We start from the raw sequence: 25163 nt of genomic DNA, 5'->3' as shown, positions 1-25163 counted from the left end.
AAAAAAAAAAAAAAAAAAAAAAAAAAAGAAAAAGAAAAAATTTTTAAAAATGTATATATCTCAGTCATTTCCGAAGCATCAAGCAGGCGGAAGATTTTATTTTAAAAAGATAACATTACTGGCTGGGCACGGTGGCTTACGCCTCTAATCCCAGCACTTTGGGAGGCCGAGGTGGGCTGATCACCTGAGAGGTGAGGAGTTCGAGACCAGCCTGGCCAACATGGGAAAACCCCATCTCTACTAAAAATACAAAAATTAGCTGGACGTGGTGTCAGGCACCTGTAATCCCAGCTACTTGGGAGGCTGAGGCAGGAGAATCGCTTGAATCCAGGAGGCAGAGGTTGCAGTGAGCTGAGATCGCGCCATTGCACTCCTGCCTGGGCAACAAGAGCAAAACTCTGTTTCAAAAATAAATAAATAAAATAAAAAGAGATATCCATGGTATCTCTATAGGGAAAATGATAACTTCTTAGAAGACACTAAAGGAGTGCTAAATGGATAGATATTCCCTATTTATAAATTTGAAGACTCATTATTGTAAAGCTGTAAGTCCCCCTGAAATGATCTATAGTTTAATACAACCCTAGAAAAATCCCCAAGGTTTTTTTCCCCCAAATATGACAAGCGGATTATAATACATGTACAGATGGTCCCTGATTTTGATGATTCAACATAGGGTTTTTCCACTTTACAACGTTTTCTTTGGGCCGTAACCCCATGGTAAACCGAGGAGCACCTGTACATGGAAGTGCCAACAGCCAAGAATCACCGAGACTCTCTTGGAAAAAGAAAGAAGCTGGGAAGACATGCTTTAGCAGACAGCAAGGCTTGCCTGATGCCAGGAATGAGACAGGGTGATTCTGGCACTGCACAGGTTGGCACGTGGACTGCTGGACCATAGAATCCACGGCAGCCACATGCTGTGTAGACACATCCTTGCCTTATGAAGAGAAAGTGCTGCAGGGGGCAGGGAGAGAGTTCTAGGCGATGTTTAGAGTGGGGTCGGGGTCGCGTGGTTCCTGGAGGTGACACACGGCGTGTCCTCGTGCTAGGTGGCAGTGGGTCACATGACCCCTGGAGGTGACATACAGGGTGTATCCTTGCTAGGTGGCAGTGGGTCACATGACCCCTGGAGGTGACACACAGGGTGTGTCCTTGCTAGGTGGCAGTGCGTCACATGACCCCTGGAGGTGGGTGGCCGTCTGGGAGGCAGCGAGTCTGGCCCTGGCTCTGCCACTTGCTCTGTGCGTGAGCTTTCCAAGACACTTTCCTCTTGCAGCCTCCGTTTTCTTGCCTGTGCAATGAGTGAATGGAATTGGACAGCTCGAGGGCCTTTCCAGCTCTGAGGCTTATGGATCCTGGGTTGAAAGTCATGGCCATTGTCTGTCCACACAAAACCAAAGCCTTAGGCAAGCCTGTTGACAATCTTTGAATGTCTCTTCGTTCCATCTTTCTCAAGGTGTCCGCAGAGCAGAGCACAGAGGGCCACCCGGGGAGCGGCAGTGTCTCTGAGTAAGTACTGGGGAGATACATCTCTCCCAGAAGCCATGGGTTCTTTTCGTTGACTCCAGCCAGCCTCAGAGCCCTCCTGTCCCCCACACTTTCCTCCAGGTCCTCACGAGGTTTCCAGAGGCAGCTTCCTCTAAATGCAAAGCCCTAGACCTCAAGGGAAGGTCCTGCCAAGGAGACTGCAGAAGGCTCACAGTCTCACCACAGCTTTGCTCTTCCTCCTAAAAAAGGCCATGACCTGGATCAGACCAGGGCATGCCCAACCCATTTCCTATTTGCACCTTAACTCATTCGAAATTATTCAGGTGCCATACTGTGCGCTGTGGCCAGATCTAGGAACAAGACACAGCCTTTAAGGAACTCGCAGCCCAGGGCCAGCAGTGGGCCCACCTGCAGCTCCCCGGCATGTTACCAGGGAACCATGCTGAACACCCTTGAAGGTAGCAGGCGAGGAGCCTGGTCTCATTTCCTCCTTTAAAATCCCCCAGCCCCAGCGCCCAGGCCTTGTCTGTCTGCTCCAGGGATGACTTTCCACCCCAGGCCAGTCACCCCCTTGGCTTGCTCACCTCCAACTAATGTGGTCACTGGGAGTGGGTGATTGTCAAGTAAGATTGTGGGAGTGAAAAAGGTTGGAAATGTTAACCATTGTCCTTCATTACAAATGATTTTGGGACAGGAACCCTGCTGGACTCCCTTATTTACCAGACACTGGGAGGTCCCACCCTGAGCCCCACAGCGGTGCTGAGGGGTTCTGAGGGCTGCAGTGCAGGGGCTGGGACTGAGGCCCTACCTAGGAGGGGCGTGGTCTTGGGAAATGCAGGCAGCAAGCTGCAGGGGACGTCAGAACTGGTGTTTTAACACAGCTTGAAGGGGCCAGGCCCAGTGGCTCACGTCTATAATCCCAGCACTTTGGGAGGCCTAGGCGGGCAGATCACTTGAGGTCAGGAATTCAAGAGCAGCCTGGCCAACATGGTGAAACCCTGTCTCTAGTAAAAAAAATACAAAAAAAAAAAAAAAAAAAAAGCCGGGCATGGTGATGTGCACCTGTAATCCCAGCTACTCCGGGGGCTAAGGCAGGAGAATCGCTTGAACCCAGGAGTTGGAGGTTGCAGTGAGACAAGATCATGCCACTTCGCTCCAGCATGGGTGACAGAGGGAGAATCTGTCTCAGAAAAAAATAGATAAATAAATAAAAATAAAAATATAAAAATAAGATGGCTTGAAGGACGTACAGGAGTTGGCTGAGGAGAGAGGAAGGAAGGAGCCTCCTGGGACACTGTGTGGGCAGGCAGGGGAGGTAGGAGGGAATGGGGGAGGGAGGAGGGAATGGGGGAGGGAGGATTAAGGTGTTGGGAAGGTTTTGAATGCCGAGCAGAAAAGGCTGGCCATTGTTCCCAGTAGAAGGCTGTGGCCGGCTCTGGGCAATGTTAGAAGCCACTGCAGAGCGGGAGGTAGTAAGGATGCCTGCGCAGCTCTGCCTCTGCCCTGTCAGCAGGGACTTTAGAGTTTCCATCAGCCCAAGGAATTTAGGATTAAATCCTACCATGAACTAATTAACTATTATTTCCTCTGACTTTTACACATGTACATTCCAGGACTCCCCTCAAATTTCCGTTACTGCCACTCACCAGTGGTACTTCACTCATTCAGTATACTTTATTTACATATTTTTATATTTTTAAATTGTTTTGGGATACAGTTTTGCTCTTGTCGTCCAGGCTGGAGTGCAATGGTACGATCTCGGCTCACTGCAGTCTCCGCCATCTGGGTTCAAGCGATTCTCCTGCCTCAGCCTCCCAAGTAGCTGGGATTACAGGCACGAGCCACCCTGCCCAGCTAATTTTTGTATTTTTTGTAGAGATGGGGTTTCGCCAAGTTGGCCAGGCTGGTCTCGAACTCCTGGCCTCAAGTGATCCGCCCGCCTTGGCCTCCCAAAGTGCTGGGATTATGGGCGTGAGCCCCCGCACCCAGCCTTTTCATTCAGTATACTTTAATGGGAGTCTCCCTGGGTGCTGCCCTGGGTGTGGGAGTGCCCAGGGCTCTCTCAGCCCCTCCAGTGCCATGCTCCCACCAGGAAGGAAACCCCAGGTCCCAGCAGGCCTGCCCCAGGGTCAGGGCTGGCAGCATCTGCCTGTACCCACTGTGCTTCTCGCTGCCCACAGCACAGCACCTGGCTCCTGTGGCAGCCGCAGACCCTGTAGGCCAGTCTCAGCCCTGCTGGCGTGCAGCTGTCGGGCACCAGTGCCTCACCCTGTGGCTGTGACAGTGTCCTGCCCTTCAGTCTCCTCCCTCCAGTGTCACCCTCGCCCTCCCAGGCAGGGTCCTTCCAACAGTGTTTCAGGGTGGAGGTGCTAATGTCTGCCGCTGACTCTGGGATGCATCAGAAAATCAGATGAAGAAGTAAATAAGTATGTGATAAAGTAAATATACCAAGTTGAACTTAATTGTTGAATCTACAAATTTTAACTTTTCAGTATGTTTAAAATTTTTCATAATAAAATACCGAAGAATAAACCCTTCAAAGCACAGTTTAAACATCTCCCTCATACTCTATCCCCTTCCTGCTCAAACTAGTGTCCCTTCTCCCGCATGGTGCAACTTCCCAGCCCTCCTACAAGTGGCCTGTCCTGTAGTAGGTCCACGTGATATGGCCCTGCCCTGTCCCCTCTCTTCAGGCCTCATCACAGAAGGAATCAGATTTGCCTCTGGTCCCACATGTGCGCCAGGCACATGGTAGCATTTCATAGACCCTTGTTGACAGGATTGTTTAATATCAGCCTGGGGCCTGTGGGCCTTGACCCCACTGCTGACCATCCTGACAATGCCAGGTCCTCCCCCGGGAGGGCCCTGCGGAAGCAGCAGAGGGGAGCAGCTATGCCAGAGGAAGTCGCTGCTTCCCTGAGCTTTTGGCTGGGCCATCCTGACCTGAAGTCTGTAAGGACAAGGTAGTGGAAGCCCAGGGGCCCATGGAGGGGACCACAGGGGTTCTAGAAACTTCTGTCTGCAGCTGCTGCTGAAATTCACCTATTGTTCATTCTGCAAATGCTCGTTGAGTGCCCAGTGTAAGCCAGGCCTTGGGCCAGACACATTGGTGTCTGAGGTGAGAGAGGTTACTCCTCCCCATTTTCCTTTTTTTTTTTTTTTTTTTTTTTTTTTGAGACGGAGTCTCCCTCTGTCACCCAGGCTGGAGTGCAGTGGCCGGATCTCAGCTCACTGCAAGCTCCGCCTCCCGGGTTCACGCCATTCTCCTGCCTCAGCCTCCAGAGTAGCTGGGACTACAGGCGCCCGCCACCTCGCCCGGCTATTTTTTTGTATTTTTTAGTAGAGACGGGGTTTCGCCATGTTAGCCAGGATGGTCTCGATCTCCTGACCTCGTGATCCGCCCGTCTCGGCCTCCCAAAGTGCTGGGATTACAGGCTTGAGCCACCGCGCCCGGCCACTCCTCCCCATTTTCCTAGTGAGTAAACTGAGATCCAAGGCAGGCTGTCCCCACGTTGCGGAGGCAGCAGATGCTAGAAAATTCTAGACCCAGCCAGGTGCAGTGGCTCATACCTGTAATCCCAGCACTTTGGGAGGCCGAGGTAGGTGGATCACCTGAGGTCAGGAGTTTGAGAGCAGCCTGACCAACAAGGTGAAACCCCCATCTCTACTAAAAAAATATATAAAAATTAGTCAGGAGTGGTGGCACATGCCTGTATTCCCAGGTACTTGGGAGGCTGAGACGGGAATCCCTTGAACCCGTGATGGGGAGGTTGTAGTGAGCTGAGATCGCAGAGTGTGCCACTGTGCTCCAGCCTGGGTGACAGAGCAAAACTCCGTCTCAAAAAAAAAAAGAAAAAGAAAAAGGAAAAGAAAATTCTAGACCCAATAGAATAACACAAATGTTCTTGCCTCATTTAACGTGTGGGTTTCTGAGGCCCAATTACAATGAGTTTGTTCTCTCTGGAGAAGCGTGTTGGTGTCTTTCCTCGGAGTGATTCTCCTTGGAAAGGTCTTTTTCTTTTTAAGAAATGTGTGACTTTCAGCCTGGGTAACATAGGGAGACCTCGTCTCCACAAAAAATACAAAAGTTAGCCAGGTGTGGTGGCACATGCCTGGGGTCCCAGCTGCTCAGGAGACTGAGGTAGGAGGATGGCTTGAGCCTGAGAAGTGGAGGCTATTGTGAGCTGTGATCCCGCCACTGTACTTCAGCCTGGGTGACAAAGCAAGATCCTGTCAAAAAACAAACAAACAAACAAACAAACAACAAAAGCATGACTTTAGGAATCCTGCTGATGGAAAACCTGACAGTGAATGAGAATTTAAACAAAGATTCATTTCTTGACTCCCTCAAGAGTGGGGAGGGAGACTTCCCAAGAATCCCTTTAGGATTAATTTTTCCCTTTTATCTGTGTTCCCCATCCAGATAGGGGGAGAAAGAGCTTACGGCCCCACCTGGCTCTCCAAGCCCCACCCGCTGCCCCATGGTGTTGGTGGAGCGTTGCCAGGCAGACAGGGCAGGGGTGGCTGTGGAGCCCAGTGGAGCCTGACTTCTCACAGGCCCTGGACTGCCTGCCGTCCTGCCCACCCCAGCCCCAGGGCTGCCTGTCAGCTTCCCACGTGCCAGTCCCTGCTCTTTCTCCCCAAGATCCCAACTACAGGGCATGTCAGGTGCTGAGTGAGACAGGATGAGTGAGGAGAATGGCTGTGTGACCCTGGGCGGCCACCTCCCTCAGGGCTCAGCTTCACATCCACAGGCAAGTGGGGGGCTGCCTGGTGAGCCCAGAGGGGCTTCTATTCCTGTGGGGGTCCCTAGGCCCAGAAGTGCTGCTTGGGGTTCCTGCTGACCAGGAGACCCTGTTGCCCTTGAGGGTGTCTGGGCATCCCTTGCCCATTCCTCTTCTTCCCAACAATCCTCAGGGGACTTGAGCCCAGGAGGATGGTGGGGAACAGGAGGGGCAGTGGCCGGGCCTCTCCTCTGTACTGGGTGCTTTGCTGGGCCCTTACTCTGTTTTTTTTTTGATTTGTTTGTTTTTTCTTTTTTGAGAGAGGGTCTTGCTCTGTTGCCCAGGCTGGAGTGCAGTGGTGCAATTTCAGCTCATTGCAAACTCCACTTCCCAGGCTCAAGTGATTCTCCAACCTCAGGCTCCTGAGTAGCTGGGACTACAGGCACGTGCCACCATGTCCGACTAATTTTCATACTCTTTGTAGAGACAGGGTTTCACCATGTTGGCTAGGCTGGTCTCAAACTCCTGAGCTCCAACCCATCCACCTGCCTCGGCCTCCCAAAGTGCTGGGGATTATAGGCATGAGCTACTGTGAAGCTAACAGCATCGCGGCGACTTCTGTTGAGTGTTTCCTTAGTGCCCAGCTCTGTGGTAGACACACCGCGGGCAGTGCCTGATCCAACCTTCAGGCTGGCCTCGTGGAGTAGCTGCTGGGTTTTATCCACAGGGGCATGAGGCCTGGTACACGCCTTGCCCACAGCAACAGTACACAGCAACTGCGTGGCTGAGCCAGGTGAGATCTGCCTGCCTCCAGAAAATCTGCATTTCCACTGTGTCTCAGGGCTGCAAGGAACACGTATTGCCTTCAGTGCCTTCGAGGACAGGCAGTGTGCCAGGAGCCCTGCAGGCGTCAACAGGGACCACACAGCTGTTTCTGCACACCGGCCGCGGGCGGTGATAATAAGTACAGTCCGTGGAGCCAGCTGGGCAATAGGGGCATGACATCTCCGGGGCATGGGAGGAGTGTGTCCCCTGGACGCCTGGAGGCCCACTGCTAGATTCCGATCCTTCCTGGGGAATGAAGTCAAGTGGCTGTGCCAGGGGCCCAGCTCTTGCCCTGAGTTCCGAGAGAGCCAGATGGGGACCCGGAGGCTGTGCTCTGAGCATCAGTGGGAGTGCAACCACTCAAAGAGGGACCTTTGAGTCCATCTGGCCCAGCCCCCCAAGCTCGCAGGTGGGGAACCAGGTCGGGAAATGGGGGGCGGCTCGCCCCAATGTCTGGCAAGTGGCAGAGCAGTTGGCGGTGTTCCCCTTGCCCAGAGTCGCTGGCTGGCCACTGGGAGGGCAGCGTCCCACACCTGGCCGTGGGCAGCTGGCCTGCCTCTCCCGGACCCTGTCAACTGCAGACCTGCACACCTCCTTCCGAGGCAGCATCTCCAGCCTGACCGAGGCTTCACGCCCTGCCCTGGGCTCCAGGACTCCCTCCTGCAAAGGTCCGCACATTTCAACACAACCGTGGCAGTCCGGGGACAGTTAGCACCACCCAGGTGTCCACACAGTCCACAAGGTCTGGGAGAGCGGGACGAGCTGGCAGGGTCCAGGCTGGTGGAGCCACTTTCTGGAGCCCAGGCAGCAGGAGCAGGAGCTCTAGTCTCAGTCCCTCTCAGCTAGGCTGCCAGGTGGGTTGAGGGAGTGGCAGGATCCTGAACGTGTGGATCCATAAAACGAGCAGCTCCTGTGAGACCCCAGAGGGTACAGGCACAGACCGATGTCCGCAAGCAACCAACATGACAGTAATTCCCTTTTATTTTTTATTTATTTTTTTGAGACAGAGTCTTACTTTGTCTCCCAGGCTGGAGTGCAGTGGCTCATTCTCGGCTCACTGCAACCTCCACTTCCTAGGTTCAAGCCATTCTGCCTCAGCCTCCCGAGTAGCTGGGATTATAGGCACCTACCACCCCATCTGGCTAATTTTTGTATTTTTAGTAGAGACGAGATTTTACCATGTTGGCCAGACTGGTCTCGAACTCCTGACCTCAAGTGATCTGCCCACCTCAGCCTCCCAAAGTGCTGGGATTACAGGCATGAGCCACTGTGCCTGGCCGTGATTCCCATTAAGGCTGTGGTGTGCTGGATTCTATGTCATATGTTGCCCACGCATTATCTTATGCCTCAGGACGACTCATGAATAAAGTTGTGTGCTTGAGAACAAACTCGGAGGCTCAGAGATGCACTGGCCTTGCCTGAGGTTGCCGCATGGGTGAGCCGCAGAGTTGGGATTCAAGCTCAGGTCTTCCCAGCCCAGAGCCTGCCCTCCCTCAAACAGGGCAGGTGCTGGCTTCCACTCAGCGCAAGGGCTCAGTGTTGTGGGAGATGAAGCGATCGCAGCAGAGGCCTGCTGGTGGCTGTGTGCTGGGCGAGAGAGCCACAGGGTGTCCCAGGGCAAAGGCTTTTGGTTTGTGTTTCAGGATGGGCCCACCAGGAGCCATTGTGGTGGCCAGGGGAGATGAGTGTGAAGGCACCGTCCTGCCTCCTGACAGCCCTATCCCATTTCTGGCCCACAGAGCTCCAGGCAGTAGTGGCAAGAAGCCCGAGAGGCCGGCAGCCATCTCCTACGACCACGCGGAAGAGGGGCTGATGGCGAGCATCGAGCGGGAGTACTGCCGCTGACGACAGCATGCCCCGCCAGGCCTCGGAGGCACCTGCTGGCTGGGGCACCCCCTCCTCGCCCAGAGCTCTAGCAGGAGCTGAACCACCTCCAAAACGCAGCCACTCCCGGATATTCAAAGCTGACCTTGCAAATCCACTTTCAGACCGTGCTGACCTGGGCCAGCCACTGGCGGTCATGGTTGCTGGTGGGGGCGATTAGCTGTGCAGACCCACAGGTGCGTGGGCCCAGGCCGCCGGCGCCTCCTCCCCAACACGGGGAGCCTGCCTGGTTCTCCTGGAGCCTGAAATGCGTGCGCCTCTTGGTTGTCCGCTCTCCACAGTGGGGAGGGCTCACCAGGCTTGGGTGACACAAGCGAGCCCCTCCTGGCATCCGCGCCACAACACTTCCGGAAGGTTCCGCTGTGGAAGGTACACCCGCGCTGCTCCCTCAGTCTCAGGCCCATCTCTCCAGGGGTGACTGCGTCAATTTAGAGCTTCTCAACTTTAACTCCCTAATGAGCAGCCTGGGGGTGCCGCTGACATGCAGGGCCTGAGGTTCCCTACGTCTAACCAGCTCCCAGCCAAGGCCCAAGCTCCGAAGCCCCAACTGCACTTTGACGAGCGAGAATCCCAGCTTTGATCTGCCTTGCAGTGGGAGGTAGAGCGCGTCACTGCCTCTCTGGGCCTCAGTTTCCCTCTCTGGCAAATCAGCTCTGGCAGCTCTTGGAGGCCCTTCCCAGCTCTGACAATCTGGAACTGCACAAGCCCAGGCTGCCACTACTGTTCCCCCACCCCAGGCACAGCACCGCCTTCCCTGCGGGCAGCCAGCGCCCAGGTCCCACGGGGAGAGGGTCTGCCTGACACTGGCTTTCCAGTTCTCCCTCTCACAGGCAGCCTGGCCAGTGCCTACGTACGGGGCTTTTAAATTCTCTTCCCGCCTAGGTGGAAGGTGAGAAACCACAGCAGTAAGGCAGGAAGAGCCTTGGAATGTTCCTGGTTGACAGATGGGAAAACTGACCTGCCCAGGACGCCCTGGGAACAGGGGGCGGAGCTCCGGCGAGAGGGGACTCCTGTGTGGGCGGGCAGGTCTGGAGTCTGGGCCCAGGTGCGGCCTGCTGGGGGTCAGCTCCGGGGGAGAACTGCAGGGAGAACAGCGGTCTAGGGAGGCAGGAGGCAGGCGGCAGGCTCCTCCCCAGCAGCCTGGAGGGCATGAGGACAGAGGGGGAAGGAGGAAACAGCGCGGCTTCCGCTGAAACCAGTACAAGCCTGGTTATCTGGCTTGACCCGCCAACACGGAGGCCCCCCCGCCCCACCGTTTTCTTTTTCCCCCTGAGAAGAGCTCCGCTCCCACGTCCTTAGAACACGGCAGAGCAGGAGCATCTCAGGAATCAACGCCAGCTCCTTGGCGCTGTCCCCAGACCCACAGGCCTGCTGCGGCCATTCGCAAACGGGCATTTCCTTGAACTTTTGAGAGTGCCTTTGACCAGCTGTTCGCAGCTGGGAAACTCCAAGTTTCGAAGTCGGAGCTTGGAGCGGCCCCGCAAGGGCATGGCTCAAACCCTCCGCAGAGCTGGGAGCCATTGCTCGTGCAAGCTCAACCGATTCTTTTGATATAAAGATGGAAGTCTTTATATCAAATACATCTTTTAAAATAAGTTAACATTTTATTTCTTACCACCAGATGGATAAGGCTTTGAATTTAATCATGTAAATGTTTATAATTTTATGTGACTTTGTTAAAATGGGACGCTTTCAATTGGTTTCCAAGAAAAAGATAATACCTCTGCATTTTCTGGTGGAAAACGCATGATACCCTAAATGAGATCAACGTGTTACAGGAAAAAAATTCCAAAAGTAGTTACAAGCTACATCAATGTCAAAGTAAATGCACTTCAAAGCTAAGAAGTCACAGGAATTGTTCTCAGGTCTTTAAAAAAATTTTTCCTGAATTCAGGAAGTGTCTTCTGAACAGCAGCTAGCCAAATAAAGTGGTGTGTGTGTACTGCAGCTGCAGGTAAACTTAAAAATAATAATAATAATAATAATAAAAAGAACAAATAAAGCAGTCTGTACCAGCCGCTGAGCCAGCCCTGTCTCTGTCCTGTGAGATGGAGGGGCTGTGTCTGGAAGTGGAGGCGTGGACGTTGCTGCAGCCTGCCGCCCGGCCAGAGTCTGTCCCGGTGCCTCCTGTGTGCGGGTGGTGCCTCCTGTGTGCGGGGCACCGCCTCAGGCATCTTCCTGGCTGCCCCATGTTGCACCTGAGCCTCAGCATCCTGCTCAGAACTGCATGTGGGATTTGCTCACTGCCAGGATAGGACTGTGGCTGGAATCGAGGCAGAAAGAAAAACACCTCAAAGGCAAAAATGACACGTTATTGTCTGGTAAAGTCTTAAGTGACCACAAACGTGTCTCCTGCTTTTTTTTTCTTTTCTTGAGACAGAGTCTCGCTCTATTGCCCAGGCTGGAGTGCAGTGGCGCAATCTCAGCTCACCGCAACCTCAGCCTCCCAGGTTCAAGCAATTCTCCTGCCTCAGCCTCCCGAGTAGCTGGGATTACAGGCATGCGCTACCACACCTAATTTTTTTGTATTTTTAGTAGAGACAGGGGTTTCACCATGTTGGCCAGGCTGGTCTCGAACTCCTGACCTTGTGATCTTCTCGCCTCTGCCTCCCAAAGTGCTGGGAATACAGGCATGAGCCACCATGCCCGGCCATGTGTCTCTGGTTTCTGTAGTATGAGAGTTCCTCGAAGATGGTGCAAAGCCCCAGGAACTGAGAACACACTTCCATCCCCAGCTCTGAGAAATGCTGGGTGTGTTTTCTCAGGGAAGGAGCAGAGTCCTGCTGTTGCCCTCCTCCTGGCATGTGTGTTCCCAAGTCTCTCCTCAAGGGCCCGTGGGCTCCTAGCCTCACCCAGGCAGGGACCTCCTCCCTTGGCTGCTGTTGGCTCAGGCTCCCTGCACCTCCCTGAAACAGCCCTTTATAACACACTTTCCTCTGCTGTTCCAAAGACCTAGGCCCACTTGTCCCCAAGGAATGCTACGCCCACTCACACACGTTGCCCGGACACCTGCTGCTGACACTGGCGGATCCATGAGAGCATTCTCTGTTCCCAGGAGTGGGGCACGCTCGTGCACATGTGAACACATGGGACAGCGTTAAGGCTGTCGAAGAAGTGTCACCAAGCGCCTCATGGAAAAGAAAATCTGTGGCCCCCTTTTTTTTTTTTCTCCTTTTTCCTTCCTGGCAATAAAGAGGCAGGAGAAAAGTCTTGTCAGTTGCCACGAGGAGGATAATCACACTTGAAGTTCTAATACTTCCCTCTAGGAAGCAGCTCCGTAATCAGATCTTTTGTGTGGTGAGGGTCTGGTCCACCTAGGGACAAATCAGACCTCCCGAGGTGGCCAGGGGCTGTGTTTTCTGGGGATATGGCAGCCTTTAGTTTCAAGAGTTGGGAAGGAAAAGAAGGAAGAAGAGTGAAGCCTGTGGCTTCATGATGTACTTTGTAATCTTGGGCCGGGGGTGGAAGGAAATAATGGAAGAGACTTCCAAGCACTTCTTCCAGAGTGGCTGGAAAACCACTTTCAATTCTACCTCTTTGCAGCCACCCCGACACAGAAAGGGCATGAGCACTGACGGCCACAGGGTCACCCGGCACACTAATGGGTCTGCCTGGACCCGACCCACTGCCAGAGTGGCCACTTCACATGTTGGCTTTTTGAGACAGGGTCTTGCTCTGTCACTCAGGCTAGGGTGCAGTGGTGTGATCGTAGCTCACGGCCGCCTCAAATTCCTGGGCTCAAGGGATCCTCCTGCTTCAACTCCCCAAAGTGCTGGGATTACAGGTGTGAGCCACCACACCCAGCTCTTCACACATTTTTTTCCGGAAAGGACCCTCCAAAGAACCTAAAGAAACAGAATAAAACTCCAGAAAACAAAGAGGAGAGTTTAGTTTGAGCCAATACACCATGAATTTTATAGACTCTTCCAAAAACTCTCTAGGTATACTTAGGCCACCAGGCACAGTTAAATGACACAGGACACATGTCCAGTTTAAAATCAAGTTTTATATGATTCAAAGAAAAAAGTTACATACTCATTTAAATAATGTCAAAGTCTGTTACATAAAACATAATTATGAAACATTTTAAGTCTTATTCAAACTACTTAAAAGGCTCAAAGTCACAAAAGATCAAGCAAAACTGCCCAGGCAATAAAGTGCACGAGGGGAGCCCGCCTCTCCAGCGGCCATCAGCACCCACAGCCGCCAGCTGAGGGGCTCCATGCTGAATCCACACACAAGGTTTGTGGTTCTCAGAATAGTTTTCAGACAGGAACTGTTTCCAACTTAAAATCTTTCAACAGACAAATGGAGGTGGAAGGGGGATGGTTTACACAAAGTATTTCCAAATGTAATCAGGAAATGGAAGTGTAAATTAAAACCATTTTCAACCTGTATCTCTTCTTTAGAAATAGCACTACTTAGAGAATGTTCTGTGACAAGCAACCAAATACTCAAAAGACCTTATCCACCAGAATACTAGCAGGACTAACGCTACCTTGCATGTCATAATTAAGAAAAATATCCAAATTTGATGCCATTTATAGTGTACAAAAATGTTTATGCTTATTTTGATGAGCAGGAGAAAGGACTGGGTGGTGAGGAAACACGAACTATGCACAACATAAGACAGCAATTGCACTGTCTCACGATGACAGGACACTCACCTATGGAGTGTCCAAACTGAAAACCTCTGAAAAACACATGTGTGCCAAGTAACAGCTGATACTAAGGGGCAAGTTAATGGGTATCAAGTAACATACAATGAATGACCAGGTGGAGATTTTATCAGACTACAAAAAATAAAACACAAAACCTAATTTTACTCAATATTCCACCTTACCATCATTTTAATAAAGGTAAATGCCGATAATTAACACACAAACTTTAAATACATACTGCACAATAAAAAAAATTCCCAGGCCACCAAATTAAATTAGTGCAATGTTCTGTATGTTCCTACATTTATTCCATTGCCTGAACTTCCAATGTTTAACAAAAACCAGTGTCAGTGGCTTCTTGAACACAGGCGGCCACATTCTCTCGTTTATCTATGACGTGCTCACACAGTTGAAAAACATCCATTTTCTAGGTAGACTGTAAAACACACCATTCCAAGTAATATTCTGTTTGGTCAAAAAAGTTTCCTTCAAACAAAATGAACAGAAATGCAGTTGGCTAGTATTACCGCCATTTAGCGTAACTTGCATTTCCTTGCGTTTCTAGTATTTGGCAAACAAAAGCAGCAGAATCTTGGCACTGCCTGCCTGCACATGAATCTCACCTCAGCTAAGCTGTACTCTGGCAGAAAGTTCATCCAACCACTGCAGACATTTCCTTTTTTTCTGGGAAGTTACTCTACCCACAATGCAGTATGGATGCAGCCACAGCAAAAGGAGTCAACTGACCATGGACAAAGCGGCTGGATTTCAGTGTTTATCTTTTTTGGTGTTTTAGGTACAAACAAGAAACTGAATGGCTTGCTTTCAGCAGAGCCATGGCCAAGACAAAGACTATTACACACAGACTAGATCCTGCGGCAAGTACTGGTCCCTGGGATCTGCCCAGTGGCTCATGTTACTTGCTGGGGTCCATCCTTCATGACACACCAGGGACACAGCTCACTAGTTCCAGTCAACCAAAATTCTAGTTCTTGGGTGACAGGAATGATTGCCTAGAATTTCCTTGACAATGTTATGAAGAAGCTGACTGCAAAATTTATTTTTCCCTTTTATGAGGTCCTTATTCAACCAGGTCCAATTCCAAAAAGATCTCAAAGGCCAGATAACTTGTGATTTTTTTGGTGGAATAACATGTCAAGTTTACTAAAAGATGGGTCATTTTAAAAAACTTTGTTATTAAATGCTGAAAAGAAGGTTGCAAAATGATCTAGCTAGAAATTGGTGATTTGAGCACCAACAATATAAATATGTTTATAAAAAACAGTATAAAAATTAGTACCCTGTCTTATTTCTACAAAACATCAATAGAAAGGTCATAAAAATCCATTTTGTAAACTTTATTGCCGAAATATTTGTTTGAATGCTGGTGATTTAGATTATCAAATTTTCTACCATTTCTTTAAAAAAACAAAACAAAAAATCTTCTGAAACTACAAAAGATACTGAATAGGGTCCCAAGTGGAAAGGAAAGTTAACATACTTTCATCAAAACCAGCTCCCCGATCTTCCCCTAGCTCCCCAAGACCATTTTTTTTTTGGGTGAGGCAGTGGGAGAGAAATCCATCAGTTCCATTCCTGAAAAGAAGGTTTTTAAAAACCCCATGAGTGATATCCCAGGGGACCTTTCAGGCAGAGGCTGGCATGGTGAACAGTGGGCTCCCTGGGCTCTCTGCAGAGGTGATTCTGTTCAGCTTGCCAACCTCTGCCTGCCAGCCTGGGATCTTCTTGGTTGTCATGTGGCGCCGGGCATGCTTCGTCAGGTGGTCACTGCGCATGAAACGTCGGTCACACACCGGGCACACAAACTTCTTCTCCCCTGTGTGAGTTCTGCGGTGGCGAGATAGCTCATCTGAACGAGCAAACTTTTTATCACAGCCATCCCAGCTGCAGTTGAAAGGCTTCTCCCCTATGAGGTGAGAAAATATATATTAAGGAGAAAGGAAATGCTGAGCACCTTATTCAAGGGGTTAATTCATGTCGTTTTAAAATCACATCCATCAAACTCAGAAAAAAGTGGTATCTTATTATTTCTGGAATTGGATGATTTGGGTCAAGAAATCCTCCAAAAGGCATTTATTCCTCCCACATTTAAAATGCAGTATGTTAGCACACAAAGATTTCAAGCTAATCTTTCAAAATATGTTTAAAAATAAATCAGGCAAAGTACAAGTACAGCGGCTTATGCCTGTAATCACAGCACTGTGGGAGGCTGGGGAGGATCAGTTGAGCACAGGAGTTCCAGACTAGCCTGGGCAACAAAGTGAGATCCAATCTTTACAAAAAACAAAAATAAATTAATTAAAAATGTAGCATCCGGCCAGGTGCAGTGGCTCATGCCTGTAATCCCAGCACTTTGAGAGGCCGAGGTGGGCAGGTCACGAGGTCAGGAGATCGAGACCATCCCGGCTAACACGGTGAAACCCCGTCTACTAAAAACACAAAAAATTAGCCAGGCATGGTGGCGGGTGCCTGTAGTCCCAGCTACTCAGGAGGCTGAAGTAGGAGAATGGCGTGAACCCGGGAGGCAGAGCTTGCAGTGAGCCAAGATTGCGCCACTGCACTCCAGCCTGGGCGACAGAACGAGACTCCATCTCAAAAAAATAAAAATAAAAAATGTAGCATCCGTCCAGGCATGGTGGCTCACGCCAGTAATCCCAACATTTTGGGAGGCTGAGGCAGGCAGATCACCTGAGGTCAGGAGTTCGAGACCAGCCTGACCAAGATGGCGAAACTCTGTCTCCACTAAAAATACAAAAATTATCTGGGTGTGGTGGTGGGCGCCTGTAATCACAACTATTACAGAGGCTGAAGCAGGAGAATCGCTCGGACCTGGGAGGCCGAGAATGCAATGAGCGGAGACCATGCCATTGCACTCCAGCCTGGGAGAGAGTGAGACTCTGTCTAAAAAAGAGAAAAAAAGTAGCATAGGCTGGGCTTGGTGGCTCATGCCTGTAATCCTAGCACTTTGGGAGGCCAAGGCGGGCGGATCACGAGGTCAGGAGATCGAGAGCATCCTGGCTAACACGGTGAAACCCCGTCTATACTAAAAATACAAAAAAAATTAGCCAGGCATGGTGGCTGGCACCTGTAATCCCAGCTACTCGGGAGGCTAAGGCAGGAGAGGAAAATGGCATGAACCTGGGAGGCGGAGCTTACAGTGAGCCCGAGATCGTGCCACTGCACTCCAGCCTGGGCGACAGAGTAAGACCCTGTCTCAAAAAAAAAAAAAAAAAAAGTAGCATCCATTCACTCTACCTTATTCCAATTTAAAGATTTCTCAGGTTGGTAGAAATATATATAAAAAGCGATCTTATCCAAGGTGAACTTGCCCAGTTTCTACTTCTCACCAAAACTCCAAGTTTACAAAATGGCACAAGAAGGGGATTCCTCAGAACTCTTATGGTTATTTATTTTTATTTTTATTTTTAGAGACGGAGTCTCACTCTGTCAACTAGGCTGGAGTGCAGTGGCGTAATCTCGGCTCACTGCAACCTGTCTCCCAGGCTCGAGCGATTCTCCTGCCTCAGCCTCCCAAGTAGCTGGGACTACAGAAGCGTGCCACCAAGCCCAACTAATTTTTTATTTTTAGTAGAGACGGGGTTTCACCATGTTGCCCAGGATGGTCTCAATTTCTTGACCTCATGATCTGCCCGCCTCGGCCTCCCAAAGTGCTGGGAATACAGGTATGAGCCACAATGCCTGGCCATTTTTTTTTTTTTTTTTTTTTTGAGATGGAGTCTCGCTCTGTCACCCAGGTTGGAGTGTGCAATGGCGCGATCTCCGTTCACTGCAACCTCCGCCTCCCGGGTTCAAGTGATTCTCCTGCCTCAGCCTCCTGAACAGCTAGGATTATAGGCGTGTGCCAGCCGGCCCAGCTTTTTTTTGTATTTTTAGTAAAGACGGGGTTTCACCATGTTGGTCAGACTGGTCTCCAACTCCTGACCTCGTGATCTGCCCACCTTAGCCTCCCAAAGTGCTGGGATGACAGGCTTGAGTCCCCATGCAATGCCTGTCATTGAATTGGAAGTACTTTAGGAAACATGGAAGTAGCTTGTTTCAATCACTGCAGGTCATTCTGTCAGTATTTCTTTTTTTTTTTTTTTTTTTTTTGAGACGGAGTCTTGCTCTGTCGCCCAGGCTGGAGTGCAGTGGCCGGATCTCAGCTCACTGCAAGCTCCGCCTCCCGGGTTCACGCCATTCTCCTGCCTCAGCCTCCCGAGTAGCTGGGACAACAGGCGTCCGCCACATCGCCCGGCTAGTTTTTTGTTATTTTTTAGTAGAGACGGGGTTTCACCCTGTTAGCCAGGATGGTCTCGATCTCCTGACCTCGTGATCCACCCGTCTCGGCCTCCCAAAGTGCTGGGATTACAGGCTTGAGCCACCGCGCCCGGCCTCTGTCAGTACTTCTACCAAGGAAAACTGAATAAACAGTAAAACCTCATTCAGTCACCTCCCCAAATTTGGAAGCTGTGCTCTGGTATAATGTGAAGTTCCCTTGGAGAGAGTCCCGGTGAAATGCAGAGCTCACTGAGTCAACCAGCCCGTTAAGAGTGGCGAGCAGGTCCCGTTCCCTGACACAGCCCCACATCCATCTGCCGCGCAAATGACCAACCCTCATTTACTGCCTAGTGTTAGGCCCTTGTACCAAGCACCAGGAATATATCCAGGTGAGGTAAGTATACAACTACAAAACAAAGGGAGAATACGGTAAGACCTACAGTAAACCACCAGGGTCAAAGAAGGAAGATAAGCAATCCAGTAACTAACCCTAGGAAGGCCCTCGAGGGTTTCAGTAAGCAGAGATGGGCAGAGGGCCAAGGGGGAAGGGTGGAAATATGGAATCAGACACGGAACATTGGGGAGGCTGTTTCTGCATGGGCAGAGGCGAGTACTTCATGGGCCAAGTTTGGCCTTATCCTCAAAGCAAACAGCCACTCAGTAGAATAGAGTAGTAGAGTTCCTCTTATAATGTCTGAACACCAGACTGCACTTTATTCTACACGTGGAGGCTACCACGATCAGAGCAACAGAACACAAACTCGCAAAACCCCTGAGAAATGGTGCCCTCACCTACTGAAGCGATTCTCTATCCAGCAACACTCAGACCACTGCCGGGCGGCAGGGCAGCCCCAGGTCCCATGGAGCTATTTAAACTTCAAGTATTAAAACATGTAAAATTCAGTTCCTCAGACACACTAGCCACACTTCAAGTGTGAGCAGCCAGTGCCTACCCTAATGGACAGACGGCAAACATTTCCACCATTCAGAAAATTCTATTGAACAGAGCTGGTTAAGCAACAGAGAGATCATTAGGTCAGCATAGTTTCTTGCACAACTTAAATTAAAAACTACTCAGAGATAAGAAAACTATACTCTTTTTAAAAATATTTTAGAATTTGAACTCTTCTATAGTTTGGCCAGACCTTTTCCCACAATAAACATGAGTCACACTGGTGAGATACATTTACTGAATGTGAATGATGTTCTCTTAAAAAAAAAAAACAGGCCGGGCGCGGTGGCTCAAGCCTGTAATCCCAGCACTTTGGGAGGCCGAGGCGGGTGGATCACAAGGTCAGGAGATCGAGACTATCCTGGCTAACATGGTGAAACCCCGTCTCTACTAAAAATACAAAAACCTAGCCGGGCGCGGTAGCGGGCGCCTGTAGTCCCAGCTACTTGGGAGGCTGAGGCGGGAGAATGGCGTGAACCCGGGGGGCGGAGCTTGCAGTGAGCCGAGATCGCGCCACTGCACTCCAGCCTGGGAGACACAGTGAGACTCCGTCTCAAAAAAAAAAAAAAAAAAAAAAAACAAAAAAAAAACACACACGAAACGTCTACTGCAATGTGCACAGAAGGGGGCACTGTGAGTCACTCTAAAAGCTACCAAAAGACACAGTAACAGAATTATACTACATTTTATCTTCCAGGGCTAGCGCTCTGTATGCAAACTCCTGATGGCTGTGGTAACAACCCCACCCTTACCAGGTTGTGCAGGCTTTTCAGAACCAAAGAAAAAGCCACACTTCCACCTTCACCAGGGGTTCTCACAATCCCCTCCCACCCAAAGGCGGCTCAAAGTGTGCTTCCTGGTGTGCCCGATGCCCTGCCTGCCCTGGTGCTTACCTGTGTGAGTGCGAAGATGGGCCTTAAGGTGGGAACTTTTGAAGTAGGTCTTCCTGCAATCTGGGAAGCTGCAAACATAGTTCCTCCTTCGGGAGAAGTCTACCTGAGGGACACAGTTTTGGCTAGAGGCGATGAACACTGGAGCAGGGGCGAGGGGCAACAACTTGGTATTCCCGGCAGCCATGACACTGGCTGCACAGGGTGCAGGCGGAGGGAGGGCTCCCTGGGGCAGGACCAACATCACAGCTCCCTGAGGCACCGGAGGTCCCACGAACACAGGTTGAGGCGCTGGAGCAGCCTGAGCTAGGATGGGTCTCACAGTCCCCACAGACAACTGGGGAGGGGGCTTCAAAAAAGCTGGTAACATGCCACTTTGTCCAGTCACGGGGATCATCTGGCAAAGGACAGGGGGAGCAGGGACAGAGACAGAAATCAGAGGAGTGGTTTTCCTGGGCAGGTCATTTTCATAATTCTTTGGTGAGCAAGTCTGAACTGCAACAGGCCACCCTGCCTGCTGGCCTTTGTCAGTGAGGAGCAGGCCACCAGACTTGTGCAAGCAGGGCTGACAGGACACCAAGTTAGTGTTGAGTAAAGTGTCTGTGAGGTGTGTGTCCTGTAGAGTTTCAAACTGTCCCAGAAACTGCTCTTCTCCTTCTCTGCTGTCAGGAAGCCGGCAATCTGGAGTCTGGGTGGTGGGAAAGCAGGCAGCAGGGCTCTCCCCAGTGTGTCGGATCACGCTGGTCCCCATGGCCCTGCAGGGAGAGCTGGGCACTGGCTCCAAACCCAGCAAGTTCCTCTCCGCGCCCTGGCTCAGCGCTGTGGCCGCTATGGCTGAGGACTGGAGGACGTCTGTGGCTGTGCATGCTTTGGAATCTGTTACTTGGGGAGAAACAGGTGTCCTTGTTGATGGCTCCATGAGATCAGGGCTCTGAGGAGGCGTTATGCACTTAAAAAACAAAAGTACCATGTGAAAAGGTTGCTTTAAATTTTAAAAGGGACTTAATTCATCACAATGCTCCCAATACCTTTACACAGAATCATCTAGATACTCGGCTAACCCTATTTTCAACATCCCAGTGGGTTTCAAGGCCGCATGGGGCACTTTGCTGTCTCAGCTTATTCCCACGGTGTTTACGTCTCCCAAACCTACACAAGAGCCCAATGCAGGGAACTCTGAGAGGAGGTCCTGGCCGCCAGGCCCACCACTTCTGCAACCCTGCTGACAACCCACAGGCCCTTCCCATCCCTCTCCAAATCTGCTTTCTACACTCTTTTTTCAGAGAAAGCTTCCAGCCCAGGACAATCACAATCTCCACTTCTGTTAGCAACCTACCATTCTCAACTTCTCCAAGCTGAGATGCAATTTTTCCAAGTACTTTCACAGATGCAGCAAATTAAAAAACCAAAAACGAGAGTGATTTACTGCACTCAACGAAGGCAATCTGATGTCAAAGCACATGCTTTCTCCAGCTGCTACCCACATATCCTGATACTAGGCTGGGTCACCAGGAGAACCTAAGCTCCACCCCAAGATTCCCCTGGGGAAGTAAATTTCACTTTCTCACATTAATCTGTAGGTTTCACCCCACGGACATTAACCACATAGCAAGGTACGATCCATCCATAGAAAGAGCACATTTTTCAGAAACGAATGAAGAGTGTTTTTGTTCTTTTATTTTCTTTTGAAATGGAGTCTCGCTCTGTCGCCCCGGCTGGAGTGCAGTGCCACGATCTCGGCTTACTGCAACCTCCGCCTCCTGGGTTCAAGCGATTCTCCTACCTCAGACATCTGGAGTAGCTGGGACTACAGGCGCCCACCACCACACCGGGATAAGTTTTGTATTTTTAATCGAGATGAGATTTCGCCATGTTGCTCAGGCTGATCTCGAACTCCTGACCTTGTGACCCGCCTGCCTGACCCTCCCAAAGTGCTGGGATTACAGGCTTGAGCCACCGTGCCCAGCTGAAGGAATTCAACACACTGAGTTCAGCTACTCTAGTCATTTCACAAAAATGCTCCTCTCCCACCTCCTCTTACCAGAGTTGATAAAGAATGGAAGTCTTTTGGTAGTTCAGGTGTGGCTGCATCCATATGCACAGTGGTGGTGACATCCCCAGAATCAGAGACAGGCGTGAGAGGTCTTATCCGCAACAGGTCACCTTTCTGGGATCTTTGACCCCAGGAGCTCATACAAACAAGAGCCTCAACAGCTTCCATGTCTGTCTGCTCCAAGATGCTGCACGTAGACCTTTCGCTGTCATGCCGCTTCCTCTCCAGGATGGACTCACATATGTCCATGATGTCAACCTAAAGGCGACACAACACAATGGCTTCTCAGTGCAGGGGAAATACAAAGGCCACCCATGATGGGCATGTGGATATGCACACCAGAGGCCTACACTAGGCATGTAATGCACATGCAATATTCCATAGCAACAAACACCAGCTGTAGTAAAAGATGTTCAAGGAATACTCATGACAATTTGGCTTTTAAGCCAACATTTCAAAGACAGAACTAAGATGGCAAGTGTTGCCACCAAAAATCTTGACTCTTAAAAAAGGCTAATAAGTTCATATTTTTCTTGGGTAAATGATTAATAAAATTAACTCCTGAGGTGCAAGCCAAACAGTGGCTGGGGTAAAGCAGCTGCCCAGGGAAGAGGAGCCAACACTGAGGCCATCTAGTCAGTCTGCCAGTAGCTGAGGTGCCCTGACCATGGCTCTTTGAAGCGGCAAAGCCGCCAAAGCAGTGTCCCTACAGATGCTCTCAGGGACTCTGGCGCTTTCCCTCTATGCCCCAAGCAGGTAGGGCCCATGGCGATTCCACCAGTTCCCTCCACAGATTCGGAGCAGAAGTCATATGTTACCGTCCCAAGGCTAGCAGGTGGTGGCAGGAAGCAAACCTGCCACGATCCCAGAGAGGATCTCTTTGCAGTTTTTTTTTTTTTGAGATGGAGTCTCGCTCAGTTACCCAGGCTAGAGTGCAGTGGCACAATCTCGGCTCACTACAGTGCCCGCCACCACGCTTGGATAATTTCTGTATTTTTAGTAGAGAGAGAGTTTTGCTATGTTGGTCAAGCTGGTCTTGAACTCCTGACCTCCCGGGTTCAAGCGATTCTCCTGCCTCAGCCTCCCGAGTAGCTGGGATTACAGGCGTCCATCATCACGCCTGGCTAATTTAATTTTTTGTATTTTTAGTAGAGACGGGGTTTCACCATGTTGGCCAGGCTGGTCTCCAACTCCTGACTTCAGGCGATCCACCCGCCCTGACCTCCCAAAGTGCTGGGATTACAGGCGCCCAGCCTTGTTTTTTTGAGACGGAGTCTTGCTCTGTTGCCCAGGCTGGAGTGCACTGGCACTATCTTGGCTCACCACAACCTCTGCCTCCCAGGTTCAAGCGGTTCTCCTGCCTCAGCCTCCCTACTAGTAGGATTACAGGCGCCCACCACCATACTCGGCTAATTTTTATATTTTTTTATAGAGAGGGGTTTTCCCCATGTTGGTCAAGCTGGTCTCGAACTCCCGTCCTCAGGTGATCCGCCCACCTCGGCCTCCCAAAGTGCTTGGATTACAGACCGTCTCTTTAATCTGGAAGGGGAGGAGGAGGAAGAGGCTGGAACGAGCTGATCTCTTCCAAAAGAAAACTAATCCGGGGGTGAGAAGGTGATATTACTCTGAGAGGGAGTAATATCCCTCCCTCCCAGGGAGGTTACGGGGGCCGAGATCGCGCACCCACTGCACTCCGGCCTGGGAGACAGACCGAGACCGTCTCAAAAAGAAAAAGGAAAGGAAACGTTAAATGTACGAAGATACACGTTTCTTCTCAATTTGCCATGCACCAAAGCATCAAAACTTTCCCTCTGCCCGGGTTCCCCGAGATCAAACAAGACGAGGCCACCTCAAATCCCCGGCCTCTGTCCCGCAGGCTACGCCACCAAACTCCCTGTGAAGTCACAGAACCCGGCGCCGAGGCCCGCTCACCACATGGACGGGAAGGGGCCCGGCCCACAGTGCCCGCACACCACGAGGCCCACACTCGGCCCACACTCGGCCCACGTCCAGAGATACCTCCCCGAAGTCCCCGGGTCGCGACGCTTAGGGCCCCCAACGCTCGCGTGCCGCGTTCCCGCCTCCAGGCGTTGCCCCGCCCCCAGGGTCGTGCCGCGCTTCCGCCTCCCGTCGTTGCCCGGGCCCCCGGACTTTGCCCCGCCCCGAGGGCCGAGCTGCACTCCCGCCAGCCGCTATTGCCCCGCCCCCACGGTCGCGTGCCCCGCCCCCAGGACCGTGTCGCGTTCCCGCCAGCAACTCTTGCCCCGCCCCCACGGCCGCGTGCCGCGTTCCCGCCAGCCGCTCCCCCACCCAACGGCCGTTCGGCTCACAGGACCGGGGTGACGTCATGGCTGGAAATAGCCGCGGGGCCAGCGGGGCGGGGCCGCCCAGGAAGCGCGAGACAAAGCTGCGCGGGGCACACGCCCCCTACTCGTCCCCGCAGACCCGGGCGCGCCCCGCGCGGCCGCCGCCCCGCCCGGCTCCAAAGCCCGCCCAGGCCCCCACCGGCGCGGCCGCAGCGAGGACCCGCACGCCCCACCTCCCGCTTTCACAGGCCCGCGGGTCCCGCACCGCGTCCCCCGCCTCGCCCCTCGCTCAGACGAGTAGTCCAGCCGCAGCAGCCCCACTACTCACTGCGCGCGCGTCGTCTGGGCCCGCGGAGTCCGGCGTGTGCATCGTGCCGGGCAGCCGGGAGCAACAAAGCGGCCGCGGGGCGTAAGCTCGGCGCAGCAGCGGCCGCACGTGCGCGGTGGGCGGCGGTGGCGGCTACCCGGAGCTTCTGCGGCCGGCACGCGCCTCGCCCGCCCGCGCGGCTCTGCCCCGGCGCGGCCCTCGCGGCGCGGGAGGGGCGGGGCGGCTGCGGAGGGAGCGGCCGGCGGGGCGGGGCGCGGAGGCGAACCAAAATACACCGCGCCCCACGTCGGGGCGGGGCCTGCCGCCGCCAGCCAATTCGCACCGGGCCCGTGACCGGCCGGCCAATGAGCGCCGCGGGGGGCCGCGTGATCGGAGCCTGGCCGCGGCGTGATCGGGCAGGGCGGGACGCGGCACGTGTTTTGGTCGGAGCGAGGGGCGGGGCCTGAGGCCCTGGAAAGTAAGGGAAAGGTCGCGGGGGCGCGCGGGGCGGAGAAGGCGGCGCGGCGGCGGCGGCGGCGCCTGGGGAAATCCCAGGGCGGGGTTCGGACTCGGTGCGGGGAGGGGTGACCGCGCTTATAGGAACCTCCTCTAGCCCCACTGGCTGAATCAGTCGGTAGCGGAGACCCACCTAGAGGCTTCAACCCGGCTTTCGTTGTTTTTATTTCTGTCACTCTCCCTTCGTTTCTTTAGAGTGAGCCCATGACCTGAGAGGTCGGAAAGCTGGCTGGTTCTAGGCGACATTCTTGCATC

General features: G+C 52.1%; 2 protein-coding genes across 4 annotated transcripts in view; one reads left to right on the top strand and one right to left on the bottom strand.

Annotated features, from left to right (window-relative positions):
• Positions 1 to 10097, top strand: part of CYS1 (cystin 1) — a 22560-nt gene extending 12463 nt beyond the window's left edge. Inside the window, exons 2-3 of the mRNA XM_025354495.1 lie at positions 1460 to 1512; positions 8780 to 10097. Of these exons, the coding sequence (XP_025210280.1) occupies positions 1460 to 1512; positions 8780 to 8885 (159 nt within the window). The 3' untranslated portion in view covers positions 8886 to 10097. The remainder of the gene's footprint in view (positions 1 to 1459; positions 1513 to 8779) is intronic.
• Positions 10098 to 12912: 2815 nt separating this feature from the next.
• KLF11 (Kruppel like factor 11) lies at positions 12913 to 24613 on the bottom strand. Of its 3 annotated transcripts, none has more exons than XM_025354812.1 (4): positions 24414 to 24613; positions 21768 to 22037; positions 19730 to 20675; positions 12913 to 15512 (listed from the first exon to the last, which is right to left on the bottom strand). In XM_025354812.1, the coding sequence occupies exons 1-4, from the start codon at positions 24453 to 24455 to the stop codon at positions 15232 to 15234; spliced, it is 1539 nt and encodes a 512-aa protein (XP_025210597.1). In that variant the 5' UTR covers positions 24456 to 24613; the 3' UTR covers positions 12913 to 15231. The 3 variants fall into 3 exon arrangements, with proteins under 3 accessions (XP_025210597.1, XP_025210599.1, XP_025210598.1); XM_025354814.1 differs by lacking the exon at positions 24414 to 24613 and adding an exon at positions 24285 to 24337; XM_025354813.1 differs by lacking the exon at positions 24414 to 24613 and adding an exon at positions 23712 to 24072.
• Between the last annotated feature and the right edge of the window lie 550 nt (positions 24614 to 25163).

This window comes from Theropithecus gelada, chromosome 13 (genome assembly GCF_003255815.1).
Source record: "Theropithecus gelada isolate Dixy chromosome 13, Tgel_1.0, whole genome shotgun sequence".
In the NCBI taxonomy this organism is placed as follows: domain Eukaryota; kingdom Metazoa; phylum Chordata; class Mammalia; order Primates; family Cercopithecidae; genus Theropithecus; species Theropithecus gelada.
The sequence above is the reverse complement of the archived record's forward strand: the minus strand, read 5'-3'. Positions and strand labels throughout refer to the sequence as shown.

Bases quoted from the DNA above. Each gene is read 5' to 3' on its own strand.
- KLF11 (XM_025354812.1), bottom strand. From the start codon at position 24,455: ATGCACACGCCGGACTCCGCGGGCCCAGACGACGCGCGCGCA. The intron at 22,038-24,413 runs GTGAGTAGTGGG...TGTCGCCTTTAG, and splicing joins GCCCAGACGACGCGCGCGCA to GTTGACATCATGGACATATG. The intron at 15,513-19,729 runs GTAAGCACCAGG...CTCACCTCATAG, and splicing joins CCATCTTCGCACTCACACAG to GGGAGAAGCCTTTCAACTGC.